We start from the raw sequence: 21,339 nt of genomic DNA, 5'->3' as shown, positions 1-21,339 counted from the left end.
ATAAACTAATAACGTGTTTCAAAATAAAAGCAATGATTTTATAATATCTACTGATAAGTTTAAGAAATCGTAACTTTGTTTGAAAAATGGCCTTACCTGCCTTCTCCACCCCATGCAGAATTTGGTGTAATAATCACTTCTCGACAGTTATCAGTGTCTGTATTATACACATAAAGTTTCAGTGGTTTTGCTTCATGTGTTTCAATAAGGCTGAACAGATCTTCAGACTGTAGAAGCATCACAGGAGGAAAACATATTTATGTTACTCAACTTCAGAACAGTGAGTCTCAAACCTGGCTAATAGCAGAATCACCTGGAAAACTTTTAAAAAGTACAGATTGTAGGCCCTGCTGCTAGACATAAAATTCATGCCTTAAAACCAATACTCCAAACAAGATTTCAAATATTTTACCTATCTCCTATGTGCAATGCCTTATCTCCAGTTCCTTAAGACCTGGTCAGCAATTTTAGTAGAACTCCTCTACACCCAAATTCTATATATTCTGCTTTTACTCTTCATTATCTTCTTTTAAACATTTATTTCTTCATTTGAGAGAGAGCACAAGCGAGCGTGCACACAGGGTGGGAGGGAGAAGGAGGGAGAGAATCTCAAGCAGACTCCCCGGGGAGCCTGACATAGGGCTCGATCTCGTGACCCTGAAATCATGAGATCATGACGTGAACCAAAATTAAGACTCGGACGTTCAACTGACTGAGCCACCCAGGTGCCCCTACTCTTCATTATAAGACCTGGTTATCTGGGCCTCTTATTTTTCTCTCATTTTCCATTTAGCAATATATACTTCCACTACCTAACAGACAAGGAAAGGGATCTAAAATAGCTGAGCCAAATTTGTTCCCATAAAATAAGGGGAAGAGAAAATGAAATCAATAACCCAAATGGGCATCTGCTTTAGTCCTGAGGTATATGTAAGAGACTGTTTTATTTTTAAAGATTTATTTATTTGAGAGTGTGCTCACAAGAGTGAGAGGAGCAGAGGAGGGAGAGAATCTTCAAGGAGAGTCCCCACTGAGCACAGAGCCCCACTTGGGCTCCATCTCACGATCCCAAGATCATGACCTGGGCCAAAATCAAGAGCTGGACGCTCAATTGACTGAGCCACCCAGGAACTCCTAGAAAAGATTTCTGTGTATCATATACAAAATCTGTGCAATTGCCACATGGCATGTATTTTTCCATACAGCTATACCTTATAGGACACCCCCCAGACGTTCTGTTTAACACCCTGTCCTGTTAAACATCTATTTAACAGATGCATAAGTTATCTTGATCAGCAAAGACCTAAATTTCACCTCTAAATGTGAAGTATGTAAATACACTTCTGAACTTAAACATTAATGAGGAAATGTTATGTAACTTTCATTATTAATAAACACACCAATTACCTCATTCATGACTGTATCTGCTCCAATGATATAATCACTGTGAGGTCTAAGACCTGCCAGTGCCGCGGGAGAATTTGATTCTACTTCCTAGAATAACACAAAAACACACCCCAAAATTAATGTATATAAAATAATCTTCCAAATTTATATTTCATAGTCCTTAACTTTAGTGATTTAAAAACCCCTTATATTTCCTTTTCTTTCTTTTTTTTAAGATTTTCTTTTATTTATTTTAAAGGGTGCACAAGTGGGGTAAGGAGCAGAGGGAGAAGCAGACTCGAGCAGTGAGGGGTAGGGAGAGAGAGAGGAGCAGGCTCCCCACTGAACAGGAGCCTAATGTGGGGCTTGATCTTAGGACTCTGGGATCATGACCTGAGCCGAAGGCAGACACTTAACTGAGCCACCCAGGCGCCCCATAAAACCCATTTCTATCTTGTTAGACATATCACATATCAGAAGCTATGGAAAAAATACATTTAAATCACAAGCATAAGAATCACATATTTAATAAAAATTTAAAATATTAATCTATTTCATTTTTAAAAAATATTATTTCAGCTATCTGTAGCTATCTGCTTTGACATTTGTCCTTCTAATGGATGAATCATGAGAAAAATAGTTCTTAGGCATCTGTATTTGTTTCTTTTCTGAAATTATTAACATCTGTTAACCTACAGGAATGAATTCTAATTTTCAGAAACCATAAATAGCCTAATAATAACACCTCTACAATCCAACTAAGATGAAGACAGCGCCCTCCTACAGCGTTTCGTAAACTGTAAGTAACAGCTCAGAGCTAATACCTACCAATACGTGCCAAACATTTTCGTTTGCTCCATCAAAGCTGCAGAAACGAATGCTCACTCCCAGCAAGCCCTGGCCTCCCCACATGTTGCTGGGGGTGACAGATGTCTCTCGCAGCTCCAGGGTTTTACTACTGTAGATCAGCATTTTTACAGGCTTTTCAACATTCGCTTTCAGTAGATCCTTTAGAGTGTCATTGTCTTTATTCTGTGAAGATAAAGAAATCATTTTTCTTAATAAATAAAAACTTAATTAGCTTAAGCTAAGGTCCTATGGGAGTAATATTAATAATCAACATAAAACATCCAATAGGTAAAGCTGCCACTAACATTCAAATGTTCCTTGAGGTGAAAGAATGTTGAAAATTAAGAACTCCTATCTTACCAACTTCAGACTTTCTTCTAATAGCAGACTACGGATTATGAATTTTGCAACCCAACATTATTTGAAGTGATCTAGGGTTTTAGTGCTAAAAAAACCAAAATATTCCATAAGAAGTCATATTACTAACAGAGTTAGTATGACTTTGATTTTAAAATCTAAGACATTTGCTGATGTTGTGGTTTAATTTTGGACAGTATTCCCAAATACACGCCTTATTTATTTACTAGGAACTGGAAGGAAAGAAAAATAGAAGCAGCATGTTAAATATTTCATTACATAAATGAATAAAGGCCCTTACGTAGGAGATGCTGATAAATAATGAACAAAATCTTAAAACTGCTACAGAAGAAAAAAAAAAAAAAAGACAAGTAGCCATTGTAAGAATTTCCTTTGGTGAAATTACAATTTTTTTCCTTTAAGACTTTACTACGAGTAAACTAAAAGCAACTTATAAAAGGTGGTTTTAATTCTGTACTTTTGGAACATACCTCTCTACCTGGTTCTAAAAATATTATTTATATATCATGAAATTTAGCTCCAAGCAAATTGATATGTTATTTGAGAAGGTGTTTTTACTAATTCAAGCATACAAAGGTCTGAAATCATTGAAAAAGCAAACTTTTTCGTCTTATTTCTGCTTAAAAAAATTAAATATTCAACATATAAAAGTGTCTTAATAAAAATATTAGGAGCTATTTTATTCTCCTACAATAATCACTGAAGGGTGAGATATAGTATTCTATATTACACATTTTCATATTTCCTTCCATAAGTTTTATAAACTGGTATCATACTCCATATAATGTTTATAACTAATATATAACCACCACAGATAATCTGAAAAAATTCCATTTTCAAAGGATTACAACACATTATAGTTGAAACTACAAAAAGCTTAACTTACTAATCTCGAACCATTAATAGAAACAATAAAATCAAAGAATGGCTCCAGTCCAGCTCTATGTCCTGGGGAATTTTCTTGTACCTGTAAAAACAAAAGTGCCAAAAATGTAAAATACAAAGCTTTACTAAAAACTGTAAGCTAAATTTTAATACCTATCTATTTTCAGTCAAAATAGACTAATTTCACTGATAAGGAAATACAGGTAAAAACATATGAATTCTCTCATTTCTCGTCATCTCTCCCAGATGTGGCCCTTGCACCTCCCTAAATTCTACCCATTCTTCAAATTCATCCCATATATGAGGTTCTTTCTCTACAGTTCTATTTCACACCACCTACTTTTGGGGGGGTCAACCTTTCCAGGATATAGCACATAACAGTCATCACAACTAAGTGACAAATTCAAATTAATTTAGCAAGCATTTATTCCACAACTACTACTGGTAAGGCACCATTCAATTATAAAACTAACAGGAACATAATTGCTGATGTCAAGATATTCATCATCTGTTAAGGAACAGATAAGAAGAGGAAGGGAAAACAGAGGACACACAGCCCTCTAATAACTGTAATACAAGACCAACGAGTTTAAGAGCTACGACGGAGCTACAAAGTTCTAAGGAGAAAATTAATTCTGACTGAAGAAGCTTCACAGAAAAAAAAAAAAGAGATATCTGAACTGTGCTTTAGGTTGAGGGTTTTAAAGGTGAGGATAGATAAGAGGCATAAGAAAGGACATCTGAAAGTTGAAATATTGAGTAAAAATCTAGGAGTCTGAAAAAATGAAGTTAATATAATACAGCTAGACGACAGGATGGTGTGGGATAGAAATACAGAATTACAGATTTTGAAAATCAGAAAATCTACAATCTAGGGGTTTATTATTTTTAAAGATTTTATTTATTTTATTTGACAGACAGAGATCACAAGCAGGCAGAGAGGCAGGGGGAGAGAGAGGGAGGAGAAAGCAGGCTCCCTGCCGAGCAGAGAGCCTGATGTGGGGCTCGGTCCCAGGATCCTGGGATCATGACCTGAGCTGAAGGCAGAGGCTTTAACCCACTGAGCCACCCAGGTGCCCCACAGGGGTATCTTTAAACTGAAGTCTGTGTGGATGGCTTCGGGAACACTGCAGCTCCTGTAGTTATATGCAACATTTTATATGAATCAGCAGTTTTCTGGGTATAAAGATCCACAGCTTTCATTAGATTTTCAAAGGTCTTCTCCAAATAAAGTGCTAATACCACAGAATTTGTGTAGTTCCTTTATTTACAGGTGAAGAAACCATCCCATGACCTGCCTGTGGTCCTGCTGGCTCATGGTAGAGGTTAAACTCAGAAGTGTATCTTGCAACTATTAGTCCAGTATGAAGGCTGGAAAGAAAGCATGGAGCCAAACTTATACGGGTTTTTTTTTTTTTTTTTTGTAAGATTTATTTATTTATTTGACAGAGAGAGAGAGAGAGAGAGAAAGCACAAGTAGGCAGAGAGGCAGGCAGAGGGAGAGGGAGAAGCAGGCTCTCCACTGAGCAGGGAGCCCCATGTGGGGCTTGATCCCAGGACCCTGGCATCATGACCTGAGCTGAAGAAAGCCCCTTAACCAAATGAGCCACCCAGGCAACCCTAGAGTGGACTTTAAATGGAAGACTAAGATTACTTAGATTCTCAACCACTCAAATATTTAGCATCCCAATTTTGAAACAGACTAAAATTTAACTATTAAATTTTCTGAATTTAGTAATAAAAATATTAGGTAATAATAATAATAGTAATAACAACAATAGTAATAATAACAATAATAAAAATATCAGGTGCTATTAAGAGTAGTAATATGACAGAACAACAAAAATTTAAACAATACACTTTGCATTTCCTCTAAAATATTTTCATGTTTTGAGGACTTTTTCTTCTAATTGACGTTATTTTATACTGTCAATACTATCCTATGAAAGCAAGGTTTGCCTTGATATTTGCAGGCTGATGATCTGTAATAGTCCTAACAATTCTAACAGTGAATTCTTAAGTTATCCAAATGATACATATTCATCCATACATAAATCTGTAGCTATCTGCACAGTAACAAATCATTTAATGCTTTCAAAATGGAACCCAGATTGTTCCCAGAATCTGTTCCTCTAATACCAAACTTCTTGGAATAATGATACTTAATCTTAGAATAATAATACATTCATTTGTTCTTGAACTGATGCTACATTTTATTTATTTAAAACCAAATTACACTCTCATTACTTCTGAAGAAGTAAAACTAGGTCTTCATCTGTCACAGTAAGAAATAACTGTCCATTACAAAGATGGTTCAATGCTTAACTTACTTAAACTGTTTAATCTTGCTTTACATGAATTTTCCTGCAAATTTGGGACTACATCACTTTTGTAAATTAAACAAGTTAAATATCAAAGGGATTTATTATTTACAAGTATTAGCTCTAATGAAAATAATCAGCACATACTTGTTTAGTTTCTTTATAAGCACTTTTCTTAAATGGGGGATATTTTATATTCTACGTATTACCAAGCAAAACGTCTAGAATTCAAAGTAGCAGGCAGATTTCTCCTCAAAAGGCAACTCTAAAAGGGAAATGGTAGCTGTCTGGAGCTATTATGAGAAGAAAAGTGAGGTCAAGTCACTGCTAGCTGGGAAAGAGTCATCATCTACTAGGTGTGAAATGCCTATTAGGTGCCTAGCAATCAGGTGTGAAATGCCTTGGGTTTGAAAAGAGGATAATTACCTCTTTTAGATAGAGGTATGGTTTAGATGGATCCATGGAGCCCCCTCACTGTGGAGTTTCTCATTTAGTAAGGTCCTTATCTAATCATCTAATTCTCTGAATATTTCCAAATGACCTTTTTCTAGAAACCAACCAGTCCATTGAGCAGTTGCAGAATTCTCCACTAAGGATGCCAAAAGTTCATCTTTTAGTTAACAAGGACCAAAGACAGTACTTTTGTAATATTATCACCACTTAAGAAAGTTGATCCCACACATTGATGCCTATCACACCAACCTTCGAGTCTAAAGTTTTACCACTATTTGTTTGAAATGGAAAGTTTCCAATGCCATTAGAAGTGTTCTGCCCCATAACTCAAGAGATTCAATAGCCAAATAAGAATTCTAAAATAAATAAGCTTAGAGTTCTCTAACTCTATTTTTCTATTTGCATTTGCTACAAACATCGATCTCCTCTTATAGACCTTGAAATTAATTTCTTTCCTAAATTACTTACATCATTAGTACCAGCATCGTTCTGGCAACTAGGTATCTTAATTACTAATAGAAAGCCAGTAGAGGGAGCCCTAGAAAATGCTCTTTGACCCTAATATACTTAAAATAAATTTCCTACATTTCATAGCATGGAAAATAAGATCTACAACACAGGAAATTAAACATCCACAGAGGTTTCTCTGGCAATATCCACTGACAAGAATCTCTTAGGCACCCAATTTTTCAAGCATCATGTTATTACTTCAATTCTTTCTGTCCACTCTAATACCTTTCAATTGTTGATTCATTGCCAGCTTCCTTCAAACCACGTTAAATTAAAAAACAAAACGAAACAAAAACCCATGTATCTACCTGCCTACCTGGTTCTACAGGTCATCAGCATTTATTATTGGGACGGATACTACAGCAATTTAAGATGAACAGGCTAAACTGGTTAAGTTTAATAGTTAAGATTTTACAAGATTTTGAAAAAATGCACAATGAAAAGACAGAATTCTAGAATTCTTAAATTCTAGAATTCTAGAATTCAAGACTGATGTGGTTTTGAGGCATGATTTTACCTATTTATTAGCTGTGTGAGCTTGGAAAAGTGTATTTATCTTTCTGGGCCTCAGTTTTTTCATTTGCAAGTGAACGATGTCATCTACTTTACAAGAATACTGTAGAGAGTGAATGAGATTATGAAACACTGAGCTAAGGCTGACGTATGATAGGAGTTTTACAAATCTTTTTTTTTTTTTTTTAATTATGTACCGGCATGTTTGATGCTTGGAAGAAATCTTTTTTTTTTAAAGTTTATTTATTTATTTAAGTAATCTCTACACCAACATGGGGCTGGAACTCATGACCTGAAGACCAAGGGTAGCATGCTCTTTTGACTGAACCAGCCAGGCACCCCAGGAGTCCTACAAATCTTAAACTTCGCTTCCTAACTCTGCAATCACCACCTGAGGGCAAATTTTTATAACCAACAAATTCCTGGACACTACATTATTTTTCTAACCAGATATTAATGTCTCTCACCCCTTTGGGAAAAAAAAAAAAAGGAAAGAAAAAGTCCTAAGATGTTAAGAGAAATCATCTTTCAAAATGTGTCTCTCAAAAATCAATTCCAGATGGACAACAGACAACAGAAGATCAAATAATAAAAGAAAAAGAATAAAACAATAAAACCATAAAGGTAAAATGATCGAGCCTTTAGAGAAATACATAAGAGAGTATCTTTCGAGATTTTCAAATATGAAAAGACTTCTTAAACTGGATACAAAAGCACTGTCCATAAACTAAAAAAATTTATAAACTAAACTGTACTAAAATTACAAAACTTCTGCTCATCAAAAGACAATTAAGACACTGGAAAGATATAATACACATCCAACAAAGGAACTGTATTCAGAACAGATTTAGAACTACGCAAATCATTAAGAGGCAGTAAAACCACAATGAGATAGGACTTCACATCCACAAAATTGGCTAAAATAAAGACAATAACAAAGGCTGGAAACAAACCCTCAAACATTAATGGTAGGAAAGTAAAATGGTGCAGTCACTGTGGAAACGGTGTGGCAGATCCTCAAATGTTAATGAGTTATTGTATGACCCAGAGATTCTACTCCTAGATATATAAACAAGAGAAATGAAAGCATGTACACATAAAAATCTGTACACAAATTTCATAGTTACATTATTCATAGCAGCCAGAAAGTGGAAACAACCCAAATGTCTTTTAACTGATGAATGAATAAACAAAATGTGGCACACCCATAGAATGAAATATTATTTGGCAACAAAAAGGAATGAAGTATTCATGTTACAACATGAATGAACCTTGAAGACATTATGCTAGATCATAAAGACCACAGATTATATGATTCCATTTATGTGAAATGTTCAGAGAGAGCAAATCCACAGAAACAGTAGATTAGTGGCTGCCAGGGGTTAGGGGTAGGAGGAATGTAAAGTGGTTGCTAATGGGTACAGGGGTTCTTTCTAGGGGTAATAAAAAGGTTCTGGAATTAGCTACTGGTGATGATGGCATAACTGTGAATATACTAAAAAAAACCCAGTGAAGTATATACCTTAAAAGATTGAATTTAGGGGTGCCTGGGTGGCTCAGTGGGTTAAGCCTCTGCCTTCAGCTCAGGTCATGATCCCAGGGTTCTGGGATCGAGCCCCACATCAGGCTCTCTGCTCAGCGGGGAGCCTGCTTCCTCCTCTCTCTCTGCCTACCTCTCTGCCTACTTGTGATCTCTGTCAATAAATAAAATCTTAAAAAAAAAAATCTAAAAAAAAAAAAAGATTGAATTTAATGGTAGGTAAATTATATCTCAATGAAGCTACTAAAAAAACCCCAATATATAACATAATGGGGAAATGGGGAAAGATTTTAGTTGACCCCAAGAGAAAAGGATACTGATGTGACCAATAAATAAGAAAACATGCTCAACTTCAACAGTCATCAAGAAAATGCAAATAAAAACCACAACGTGATACCACTACACACCTACCAGAATGGCCAAAATGAAAAAGATGGAAAATATTGATACAGAACAATTGGAAATCTCAATTGCTGCTGGTGGAAATATAAGGAGCGAACTATTTGGCAGTATCTGTTAATACTGAAATATTTGAACAAATACTGTATATTGTAGATATAAATTTTGTATACCCAAGAAACATGGGAACACATATGTTCTCCCAACACAGTTAATGTTCACAACAGCACTAGCTGTACTAGCCTTGAACTAAAAACCACACAATGCCCATGAACAGCAGAATACAAAAACAAATCCTGGTATATTCTCTCAATGGCATGAAATATATTAATAAAATCAGAGACCTACAACAATACACATTTCACAAGCAGCATTTGAGCAAAAGAGGCCAGACACAAATGAGTACATATGATTCCATTTATATAAATCTAAGAACAGGTCAAATTAATCTACGCTGTTAGAAATCAGGAGTGTATACACTCTGGGGGGCTGGTGGGTAGTCAATGTGCCTGGAAAGGGATGGATGTTGGTTACAGGAGAACGCTGTTTGCGAAAATTCATCAGGCTATTAACTTACACGCACTTTAGAAAGCTTTGACATATATTTCCTCTATTCAAAAGCAGAAATGAAATTATTACAGCCTGAGAACATACCCAATATTTCACCTAAAAAGAATGCAGTTTGAAAGCCAGCAACCGAATCTAAAAGAACTCCAGTAGTTAGTGCAAAGACCAAAAAGTAACTTAATCTAACGCTCATTCTTCTTCAGAATTATTTCGGGATCACTTTCTTAAAATTTAAATTTAATTAATTAACCTATATCATATTATTAGTTTCACATATAAAGTCCAGGGATTTGTCAGTCTTCTATAATACCCAATGCTCATTATATCACATGCCCTCCTTAATGGCCATCACCCAGTTACTCCCTTCCCCCAAATCCCCTGCAGCAACCCTGTTTGTTTCCTATGGTTTGTCTCCCTCTCTGGTTTTGTCTTATTTTTTCCTATCTTCCCCTATGATCCTCTGTTTTGTTTCTTAGAGTCCACATTACCAGTGAGATCATATGATAATTTGTCTTTCTCTGATTGACTTATTTTGCTTAGCAAAATACCCTCTAGTTCCATTCACATCACTACAAATGGTAAGATTTCATTTTTTTTTCTTGATGGCTGACTAATATTCCATCTTCTTTATCCGTCCTGTCTATGGACACCTGAGCTCTTTCCATACTTTAGCACTGTGGACACTGCTGCTATAAACATTGGGGTGCAGCTACTCCTTCGGATCACTACATTTGTATCTTTGGGGTAAATACCCAGTAGTGCAATTGCTGGGTCGTAGGGTAGCTCTATTTTCAACTTTTGGAGGAACCTCCATACTGTTTTCCAGTGTGGCTGTACCAGCTTGCATTCTCACCAACAGTGTAGGATGGTTCTCCTTTCTCCATATCCTTGTCAACATCTGAAATTTCCTGACTTGTTAATTTTAGTCATTCTGTCTGTGTGAGGTGGTATCACATTGTGGTTTTGATTTGTATTTCCCTGATGCCGAGTGATGGGGAGCACTTTTTCATGTGTCTGTAAGCCATTTGGATGTCTTTTTTGGAGAAATAACTGCTCATGTCTTCTGTCCACTTATTGACTGGATTATTTGTTCACTGGGTGTTGAGTTTGATAAGTTCTTTATAGATTTTGGACACTAGCCCTTTATCTGATAAGACATTTGGAAATGCCTTCTCCCATTCTGTTGGTTGTCTTTTGTTTTTTGCTGTTTCCTTTGCTGTGCAAAAGCTTTTTATTTTGATGATGTCCCAATAGTTCATTTTTGCCTTTGTTTCCCTTGCCTTTGGAGACCGGTCTAGCAATATGGTGCTGCAGCTGAGGACGAAGAGGTTGCTGCCTGTGTTCTCCTCTAGGATTTCATGGATTCCTCTCTCATATTTAGACCTTACATCTATTTTGAGTCTATTTCTGTGTATGGTGTAAGAGAATGGTCCATTTTCATTCTTCTGCATGTGGTTGTCCAATTTTCCCAACACCATTTGTTGAGGAGACTTTTTCCACTGGATATTCTTTCCTGCTTTGTCCAAGATTAGTTGACCAGAGAGTGGAGGACCCATTTCTGGACTCTCTATTCTGTTCCACTAATCTATGTGTCTGTCTGTGTGCCAATACCACACTGTCTTGATGATTACAGCTTTGTAATAGAGATTGAAGTCTGGAATTGTGATGCCACCAGTTTTGGTTTTCTTTTTTAAAACATTCCTTTGGTTATTTGGGGTCTTTTCTGGTTCCATACAAATTTTAGGATTATTTTTACCAGCTAAAAAAAGTTGATGGTATTTTGATAGGGAATGCACTGAATGTGTAGATTGTTCTAGGTAACAAAGACATTTTAACAATATTTGTTCTTTCAATCCATGAGCATGGAACATTTTTCCATTTCTTTGTGTCTTCCTCAATTTCTTTCATGAGTGTTGTGTATTTTTCTGAGTACAGATTCTTTGCCTCTTTGGTGAGATTTATTCCTAGTATCTTACAGTTTTCGGTGCAATTGTATACGGGATCGACTCCTTAATTTCTCTTTCTTCTGTCTCATTGCTAGTGTATAGAAATGCAACTGATTTCTGTGCATTGATTTTTATATCCTGCTACTTTGGTGAATTCCTGTATGAGTTCTAGCAATTTTGGGGTGAGTCTTTTGGGTTTTCCACAGAGTGTCATATCATCTGCAAGGAGTGGCAGTTTGATGACTTCTTTGCCAATTCAGATGCCTTGAATTTATTTTTGTTGTCTGATTGCTGAGGCTAGGACTTCTAGTACTATGTTGAACAGCAGTGGTGAGAGTGGATATCCCTGTGTTCCTGACCTTAGTTTTTTGAAAACTGAAAAAAAGTTCCATTTTTCCCCACTGAAAATGATATTAATGTGGGCTTTCATATATGGCTTTTATGGTATTTAGGTATGTTCCCTCTATCCCTACACTGTGAAGAGTTTTAATCAAAAAAGGATGCTGTACTTTGTGAAATGTTTTTTCTGCATCCATTGAGGGTATCATATGATTCTTGTCCTTTTACTTATGTAGTGTATCACACGGATTGATTTGTGGATGTTGAAACACCCTTGCAGTCCAGGAATAAATCCTACTTGGTGGTGGTGAATAATCCTTTTACTGTACTATTGGATCCTATTGACTAGTATACTGATGAGAATTTTTGCATTCATGTTCATCAGGGATATTGTTAATTCTCTCTTTTGGTGGGTTGTTTGGAAGGTAATGCTGCCTTCATAGGAAGAATCTGGAGGTTTTCCTTCCATTTCTATTTTTTGAAATAGCTTCAGAAGAACAGGTATTAATTCTGCTTTAAATGTTTGGCAGAATTCCCCTGGGAAGCCATCCGGCCCTGGATTCTTTTGGGGGGGCTGATTACTGCCTCAATTTCCTTGCTGGTTATAGTTCTGTTCAGGTTTCTTATTTCTTCCTGCTTTAGTTTTGGTAGTTCATACTTCTCTAGGAATGTCTCCATTTCTTCCAGACTGCCTAATCTGTTGGCATATAGTTGCTCATAATATGTTCTTATAATTGTATTTCTTTGGTGTTGGTTGTGATCTCTCCTCCTTCATTCATGATTTTTATTTACTTGGGTCCTTTCACTCTTCTTTTTGGTGAGTCTGGCCAGCGGTTTATCAATCTCATTCTTTCAAAGAATCAGCTCCTAGTTTCGTTGGTCTGTTCTACTGTTCTTTTGGTTTCTTTTTCCTTGATTTCTGCTCTAATCTTTATCAATTCTCTTCTCTTGGTGGGTTTAGGCTTTATTTACTGTTCTTTCTCCAGCAAATTCTCCAGATGTTCTTTCAGCTCCTTTAGGTAAAAGGTTAGGTTGTATATTTGAGACCTTTCCTGTTTCTTGAGAAAAGCTTGTGTTGCTATATATTTCCCTCTTAGGACTGTCTTTGCTGCAACCCAAAGGTTTTGAACAATTGTGTTTTCATTTTCATTTGTTTCCACAAATTTTTTAAATTATTCTTTTAATCTCCTGGTTGATCCATTCATTCTTTAGTAGGATCCTCTTTAGTTTTAGGACCACTCTTATAATCTATTTATAGTTACATGGTTTGGCTATTTGATTTCCACACCATCAACAGACAGAGAATAGCCAAAAGAACTGAAAGAGATGCTACTTCCACTTGATTACAGCAAAAAATGATAGCTGGCAGAAAATGAGAATAAAAATTTCAAAAATAAAAAGCACTGGTGTTAAGCCACTTACCAAATTCTACGAGTAGGTACTATGCATTTATGAGAAAGGTATAATAGTGGGGTGCCTGGGTAGCTCAGTCAGTTAAGTGTTTGACTCTTGATTTTGGCTCAGTTCATAATCTCAGGGTTGTGAGATTGAGCCCTGTGTCTGGCTCCATGCCCTGTGGGGAATCTGCTTGAGAATCTCTCCCTCTCCCAATCCCATCCCATGGGCGCTCTCTCTCTCTCTCTCACAAAATAAATCTTTAAAAAAAAGTTGTGACTGTGTCTAGTTGTAGGGAATGCAAAGATTAAAAAGAAGGGTCTCTGCCATTAAGCCATTTTTAGAAGTTTTTACAATTACGAAAATCTGCACATGTGCTGTCCAAATACAGTAGCCACTAGCCACACGTGAAAATGTGGCTTGTGTGACTGTGGAACTCAATTTTTAACTTCATTTAACATGAATAATTTATATCTAAGTTTAAACAGCCATATGTGGCTAGAGGCTACCATACTGTACACTGAAAGCCTAGGTGATTAAGTACATGATTTGTATTCAAATACAAATATAATATAGTATATGGATACCATCACAACAATTAAGATATGAAAAGGCTAAAATATATTTATCATCTGTGAGTGATGCTGGGAAGCATGAAATACATTTTTTTAAAATTTTTATTATTTATTTGACAGACAGAGATCACAAGTAGGCAGAGAGGCAGGCAGAGAGAGAGAGAGAGAGGAGAAAGCAGGCTCCCCACCGAGCAGAGAGCCCGATGCAGGGCTCGATCCCAGGATCCTGGGACCATGACCTGTTAAACACTGAGCCACCCAGGCACCCCCGAAATACATTTTAAAAATAGATTTGCATATAACATATTCTTGATACTGAAAGTAGTAAATAATCCATTTTAAATAAGAAATTGACTCCATACAAATCCATTTCCTGAGAGTTCTAACAAGCATGTTGAAGTTCCACTTTTTCCAATTCTTCTCAGGCCTCATAGTTTACTTTGAACAATTAAGAAATACAATGCAGCAGCTGAAAATAGTAAAGAGTAGTTATACTTAAAAATGAATGATAAAAATAAATGTTACCAAAACATGGACAGGTAGAATAAATTATGAACACAATTACTGGCACTTACAGAAGTTGAACTTTACACTTGGAGATTATCTTACGAAAACAAAAATCACATCAGAAAAATACTTCCTTCATAAACACTCTAGAAAAAACAGCTACAATAAGCAAGACAAAACTTGTGAGACTTTTTTTTACGCAAGAAGCAAAAAATGAGAACCTTATAGCAGAAACTGCACAGTGAAGGGGTATCCATAAAAAGAAATTAGCATCCATGATTAGGAGCTGGATTTGGAATCACCAACTATATTTAAATTCTTCTTAAAGTGGTGTCATTCAGTTACTACAGGGAGTTTCAGTGGGTTCTGAAATTAATTTAGTGGGTCATTAATGAATAAATGCCAAAATAAAATATCAGAATAGATAAAATATAAAAAACTCAGGACTTAATAATGATCGTTATTTTTCATGAAATGTACTAGGACACACCAGTTGCAATGGAAAATAAATTTCTTACTGTAATAAGAATAAAGTTTGAAAGACAACCCTAAGAGATACCATTAACTGTTTTGTTCAAACAACTAAACGCAATTAAACTTTTGGCTTTTCTCTCACCTTCTGATCCTAGATCATTAGAAAGTTTTACCAGATTTATCATGGATTTTTCTTTGTGTACAGGCCTTATTGTTTTTTCTATACTGGTTGCTTTCCAGTGAAGCATCATTCTCTTCTGGGATTAAAAGTGCAATAGTACTTTATACTAGGTTTGGGTCATTTCACATGAACCACTCTCTGTTTTAAATCTTGCCTTGGGGACAGGGACAGCAGAGTGGAAGGGAAGAAAAGTTTGGGTGGACTCAAGGGAAGGCATTCTCCCAATTCCATCAGTCATTTATATATTTCCAGCTGAGGAAATGCCGCAGAACTGCCACCTTAATGTAACACAGAAAGGACACTACAAAGTTACTTTTGGAACACAGGATATCATCAAAGTAGGCATTTAATAAGGTGATATACATTACCCACATTTCTGACTAGTATGTGAATTATTTCTCTTAAGTTTTCTAACCATGGAGATGTTTCCATAAAATGGGCTCAGTGGAATGTGCAACTGTCTCTTTATTACTGCACCACCAATTCCTTCACACATGAAAGTTAAGTCCCTCTGAATGTCTACACCATTATCTCCTCTCTCATGATAACATTCTCACTTTTGTATTATTTTTAAAAAGAGCAGGGATGTTAAATAAGGCTAAAAATTAAGTTCAATCCGAGTATTAATGATGACTCATTCCAACCATACACATAAAGCCTCATTTGTATGTATATGCTTGGGCGATAAAAATGATGGGGTAAGACTTAGGAATGTGATATAATAAAAATAAACCCTAAATCCTTCAGTTATTTAAAAAAAAAATGGTACTTTTGGAGTTGGGGGAGAGCTCTTCTATGTCCAAAAAGGGCCAATTTTCCTCTTTGGGACTTGACACAAATATGTGGAAATTATTTTGACTAAAAGAGTTCAAGCTTTACTTACTAAAACATTCTCACATGTTCTACCAAAATAACTCAGAGTTATGTTTTTCTGACTGACCCTATGGTGTAATTTATAACATATGAAGCAATCTGAAATAAAATTCTAATGGTAACTAAAAGGAAATTAAAACCTATCAGTATACAGTACCTTCTCAGAAAAAGTTGTGTATCAGGAAAATGATGTTGAAAGAAACTGAAGTCTGCTCCAAAAGAAGCAAAAATTCTGACAACCTGTCACCAAATTTTACACCAAATACCAACTTAGGTATTTTGTTTCTTAGGGAAAGAAAACCTGCTGTGTGACCTTAGGCAATAATCCTTCTGTGCTCCTTTTCTTTAGCTGCAAAGTGAGGAGGTTGACAAGATAGTTTCTAAAACTGAATGACTCACCATGAAATAAGTCTAACTGTCACCAAGCTATCTATAGCTTCTACAGTGTAGATCAAACCCAACAACAGTATTTTAATTACAGAGACTCTCTTAGGCATTTTAATTAACGTGCTTAGTATCACTGCGATGCTAAGCAGTGAAAAGGATAGGGGTACCACCTACCTTTTAAACACAAAATTTCCTTAAAAATGAGGATCCTTGGGGTGCCCTGGGTGGCTCAGTGGGTTAAAGCCTCTGCCTTCAGCTCAGGTCATGATCCCAGGGTCCTGGGATCGAGCCTCTCTGCTCGGTGGGGAGCCTGCTCCCCCGCCCCCACCTGCCTCTTTGCCTACTTGTGATCTGTCAAACAAATAAATAAAATCTTAAAAAAAAAAAAAAAAGAGGATCTTTAAAAATTAGCAGGCACATAAATAAAATTAATGGGTCAGATATGATCCCAAACTTGTACATTATTTTTTTTTCACTTAAATTTATTTAAGTAATCTCTACACCTCACATGGGGCTCGAACTTACCACCCAAGATCAGGAGTCACATGCTTTTCCAACTGAGCCAGCCAGGTGCCCCAGAACGTAAGCAGTAAAGTATAGGGTTAGGTAATGGACAAGAAGTAGCCACTAAGTGATCAAATAAATGTAAATGCTACCTAATATGCTTAGAGGTCTATTTTAACTAGTACTGCCACTACAATAGTGGTTCTCACTGGGTGATACAATAACACAGATGCTAATAATAAAGGCATCTGCTAACATTTACTGAGTCTTTATCATATTCCAGACCCTATGCTAAGGCAAATGGTTTTATTATTGAATATCTCATTTAATCCTTGGGATAACCAATGAGGTAGACAGCACTGTTTTATTTATTTTTTCACATTTTCTGATTTTAATTTTCAAATTGTTTTTTATTATTTGTTTACTTTTAATTTAACTTTTATTTATTTTTTAAATTAACATACAATGTGTTACTGGTTTCGGAGGTACAGGTTTGTGATTCGTCTTCTGTAATACCCAGTGACAACACTATTTTAATAAAGAAGTTTAAGGGGAAGGTCTTCTGTATGGTGGCAGTGGGCCAGAAAAAAAAAAAATCAACGTGCTCAATTCTTTCCAAAATATATCATATACAATATCTAATATGGTTTTTAGTACAAAAGGTAGAAGACGTACTACTATTATCCTTACTTTTCAGATAAAAATAATAAAGCTCAAAAAAAGTTAAAAGGCTTGTCCAAGAAAACACAATGATGGAGCTGACACTAGGATCCAGTGATTCCCAAGAGTGGTCTCGGGTGGTCTACTCTAAAGTCTCTCAATATATTCATGTCTACCAGATGACAAGGTTCCCTATTGCGGGTTATGTGCTGGAATGCTCTCTCACGGGTGCTTAGAACAAAAACAATCTTTAGCATCATTCTGCTTATGCTGCAATAAATTTATTTGCAATGCCAAGCGGGACAATATACAGTCTCTCAGAGTAACTATTTTGGTTCTGCATATTGTTTGGAGGAAAAAAAGTCATCTTACTTAATCACACCTCTGAAGGCAATCTACAGTTAAATCTACAATCTTCAGATACATACTGAAGTATGTATCAAACCTTTACAGATAAATATTTTCTAGATTAACTAGTATTAGTGAATCAATCAAAATAACATAATCCTTTCAGCATAGTATGAAAGCCAGCAAAATAAATGTACTGAAATTAATGGTTATTCTATGGTCAATTCTTTTTTTCCCCTAAATTCCGTTCTTATGAAAATTTCAGCAGTGTCATTTAAAAAAGCCCTGTCAGTATGTGATCCAGAGAACACTACAGTCAGTGCTGTGCACTCTACTACTTACTGACCAGAACATAAACTGTAATTACCCACCAACTGTAGGTTTCCCCAAATAAGGATCTTGAGGATGACAGCCCATACACCAAAACACAATTCATCACAAAATATGAAAGTGTACACAGTGTAACACTGGTTTGTTTGAGGTCTAGTAATATTAGGAAAAATCTATGTTCAATGATAATTATAAGTCCTAAAAATGTGTAAGGTTCACATACATTGTATTCCATGGTATTTATGAACTGAAATAATCTGATTCCCACACTTGAAAGGAATTTCAAAGAATGTTTATTAAACTTCATAGTCTTTAAGATTTTATTTTTAAGTAATCTCTATACACCCAACGTGGGGCTCAAACCCACAACCCAGAATCAAGAGTTACGTGCTCTGCTTAGCAAAATAAGTCAATCTTTTGGATTAAGGAAAGACAACTATCATATGATCTCCCTGATATGAGGAAGTGGAGATGCAACATGGGGGGTTAAGGGGGTAGGAGAAGAATAAATGAAACAAGATGGGATTGGGAGGGAGACAAACCATAAGTGATTCTTTATCTCACAAAACAAACTAAGGGTTGCTGGGGGGTGGGGTTATGGACATTGGGGAGGGTATGTGCTATGGTGAGTGCTGTGAGGTGTGTAAACCTGGCGATTCACAGACCTGTACCCCTGGGGATAAAAATATATTATATGTTTATAAAAAATAAAAAATTTAAAAATTAAAAAAAAAAAAGAGTTACATGCTCTACCAACTAAGCTAGCCAGGTACCCCAAATGCCCAACGTGGGGCTTGAACTCATAACCCTGACATCAAGAGTCACGTGCTGTAGACTGAGCCAGCTGGGCACCTGTATTCATAGTCTTTTAATAGGAGTGATCACTTTTGGGGGATCACAATCTTTAGGTGGGTGTTTATAAAGCTTCTTCGATTATAACTTTATATCTGAGAAACATCAAATAACCCAACAGTTTTCCTTTTATACCCACTGTTTTCAGAGTGAGTGAGAAGAGATTTTTGTTTTTCAAATGGGGGCATGAATTTAAAAAGTTTGAGAAACACTGTGTTAGTGGAAAAAATTATGACTATCAAATATTAGGAATTCCCTTTCTCAAAGTAAGTACCAAGTTGAATCCTGCAGGATTTCATCTAGATTAGTGAGACACCATTAAAAAAAGGACGGATGCATGTAATAGTAACTATGTCTATATATTCCATTTTCTTTTTAAAAAATATTTTATTTATTTGAGAGCGAGAGCATAAGGAGTGGGGAGGGACAGAAGGGGAGAGAGAGAGAAGCTGAATCCCTGCTAAGCAGGGAGCCCAACATGGGAGTCATCCCAGGACACTGGAATCATGACCTGACCCAAAGTTAGACACCCAACTGAAAGAGCTACCCAGGCACCCTCCTTTTTCTATGGAAATAATTCTACTGTCACTTTTTCCTCTAAGAAGAATATTTAATGCTGCCCAGTCTGCAGCAAATAGCTCTGGAGATAAAGGCCTATTATTATACTGGAAACATACTTCATCTCAATGGCCTTTCCTTCAAAACATGCATCACCTCAGAATCTCTCTTGAAGGAAATGACAAGGAATAGTGAACATGACATTTTCCATGTCCCCATAGTGGTGTGAACATTCGTTCCAGAATGTCCTCAGATAACCCCTATCTCAAAGAGTATTAGGTATAGAATGCAATTAATTTGAATATTTAAATTTAGAAACAAATCTTGTAATGGCATCATGAGGCGACTCCAAAATGTAATTTTAAAAATGGCCTTGTGTGGTTTACTTGGGTCATTAAAAGAGAACCTAGGCAAGAATTCTGTATTCAACATAATTCAACTGTAACTTACAATAACTTCTAACAAACCTAAGCAGCCCTGGCTAACATTTTTCCTGCCTGACGTTAAGATTGGAGAGTGGGAATAAAAGTGGTACTCATGATGAACAAGGAATCAGGTCATGTTCTCAGGGTCCTGGGATCGAGCCCTACATCAGGTTCCCTGCTCAGTGGGGAGCCTGTTTCTCCCTCTCCCTCTGCAGATCCCCCTGCTCATGCTCTCTTTCAATCTCTTTCAAGTAAATAAATCAATAATAAAAAAAAAGGCTTCTAAACAAATTTAAAAATTTCCAATAGTTCACCTTTAAAAATATCTTTCAATTATTTTTTGTGAATATACAAATGTTTCATGACCACTGTGGAAATTTTAGAAAATATACTTAAGTTTAAAAGGAATATAAAAATGTCACCATTAACCAATAATCATTTTTAATATCCTGGCTTATTACCTTTCCATTTTATTTTCCTGGGCACTTGACTGTACATGTACCTACACAGAGAGGAATACCTATGGCCCAGAGTTTTGAAACACCATTTTCATTAATGTATAGCATTCCAATCTGTGGTTAGGGCCTGATTTATCTACCAGTTCCTCAGCTATTGGATATGCAGGTAGTGACTAACATCTTAGGGTAACTTCAGCCCATACTGTACTGGAGTATGTCTATCATTCACAATCTTTGTGAAAGATGGCTAAGGGGCATGGTTAGGCACAGGAGAAATACTTCTGCAGTATTTACCTTAATAGGATAGAATTATAGATAATTTAGATTCTTTGTTACACTTTTTTAACTTATCTGAAAAATCTGTAATGAGCACATATTATCAGAAAACAATGTAGTAATCTACTAAAATGAAGATCAATGTTTGTATAAATAGACAACATTAAAATTCAGTAAGGTGGGAAAATGTACATTTTAAGTGAAAACAAAGGTAGGGTTTAAGGTGAACATGTACTGGTGACAGCAAAGACTAGAAAAACTAAATGATCATCACCAGGAGGTGCTGTTTAACTAAACTATGGTACAACAAACTACCATGGAGCTAAGTAAAACCAAGAGGCAGATCTCTATGTGCTGCTATGAAAGACTGCCAAAATGATTATCAAGTAAGACAGGAGGGGAGTAACAGTATGTATCTTATGATTCCAACAGATACAAAAGGAAACAGAA

At 36.0% G+C, this 21,339-nt stretch overlaps 1 protein-coding gene across 1 annotated transcript in view; it reads right to left on the bottom strand.

The window, feature by feature from the left end:
- Nucleotides 1-21,339, bottom strand: part of GORASP2 (golgi reassembly stacking protein 2) — a 37,486-nt gene that overhangs the window by 13,436 nt on the left and 2,711 nt on the right. The window contains exons 2-5 of the mRNA XM_032880434.1: nucleotides 3,500-3,580; nucleotides 2,215-2,418; nucleotides 1,408-1,494; nucleotides 97-227 (exon numbers count right to left, since the gene is read on the bottom strand). Coding sequence (XP_032736325.1) covers nucleotides 97-227; nucleotides 1,408-1,494; nucleotides 2,215-2,418; nucleotides 3,500-3,580 — 503 coding nt within the window. The remainder of the gene's footprint in view (nucleotides 1-96; nucleotides 228-1,407; nucleotides 1,495-2,214; nucleotides 2,419-3,499; nucleotides 3,581-21,339) is intronic.

This window comes from Lontra canadensis, unplaced genomic scaffold (genome assembly GCF_010015895.1).
Source record: "Lontra canadensis isolate GAN:19392208 unplaced genomic scaffold, GSC_riverotter_1.0 scaffold69, whole genome shotgun sequence".
Taxonomy (NCBI): domain Eukaryota; kingdom Metazoa; phylum Chordata; class Mammalia; order Carnivora; family Mustelidae; genus Lontra; species Lontra canadensis.
Note: the sequence above shows the minus strand (reverse complement) of the source record. Positions and strands in the feature narration are given on the sequence as shown.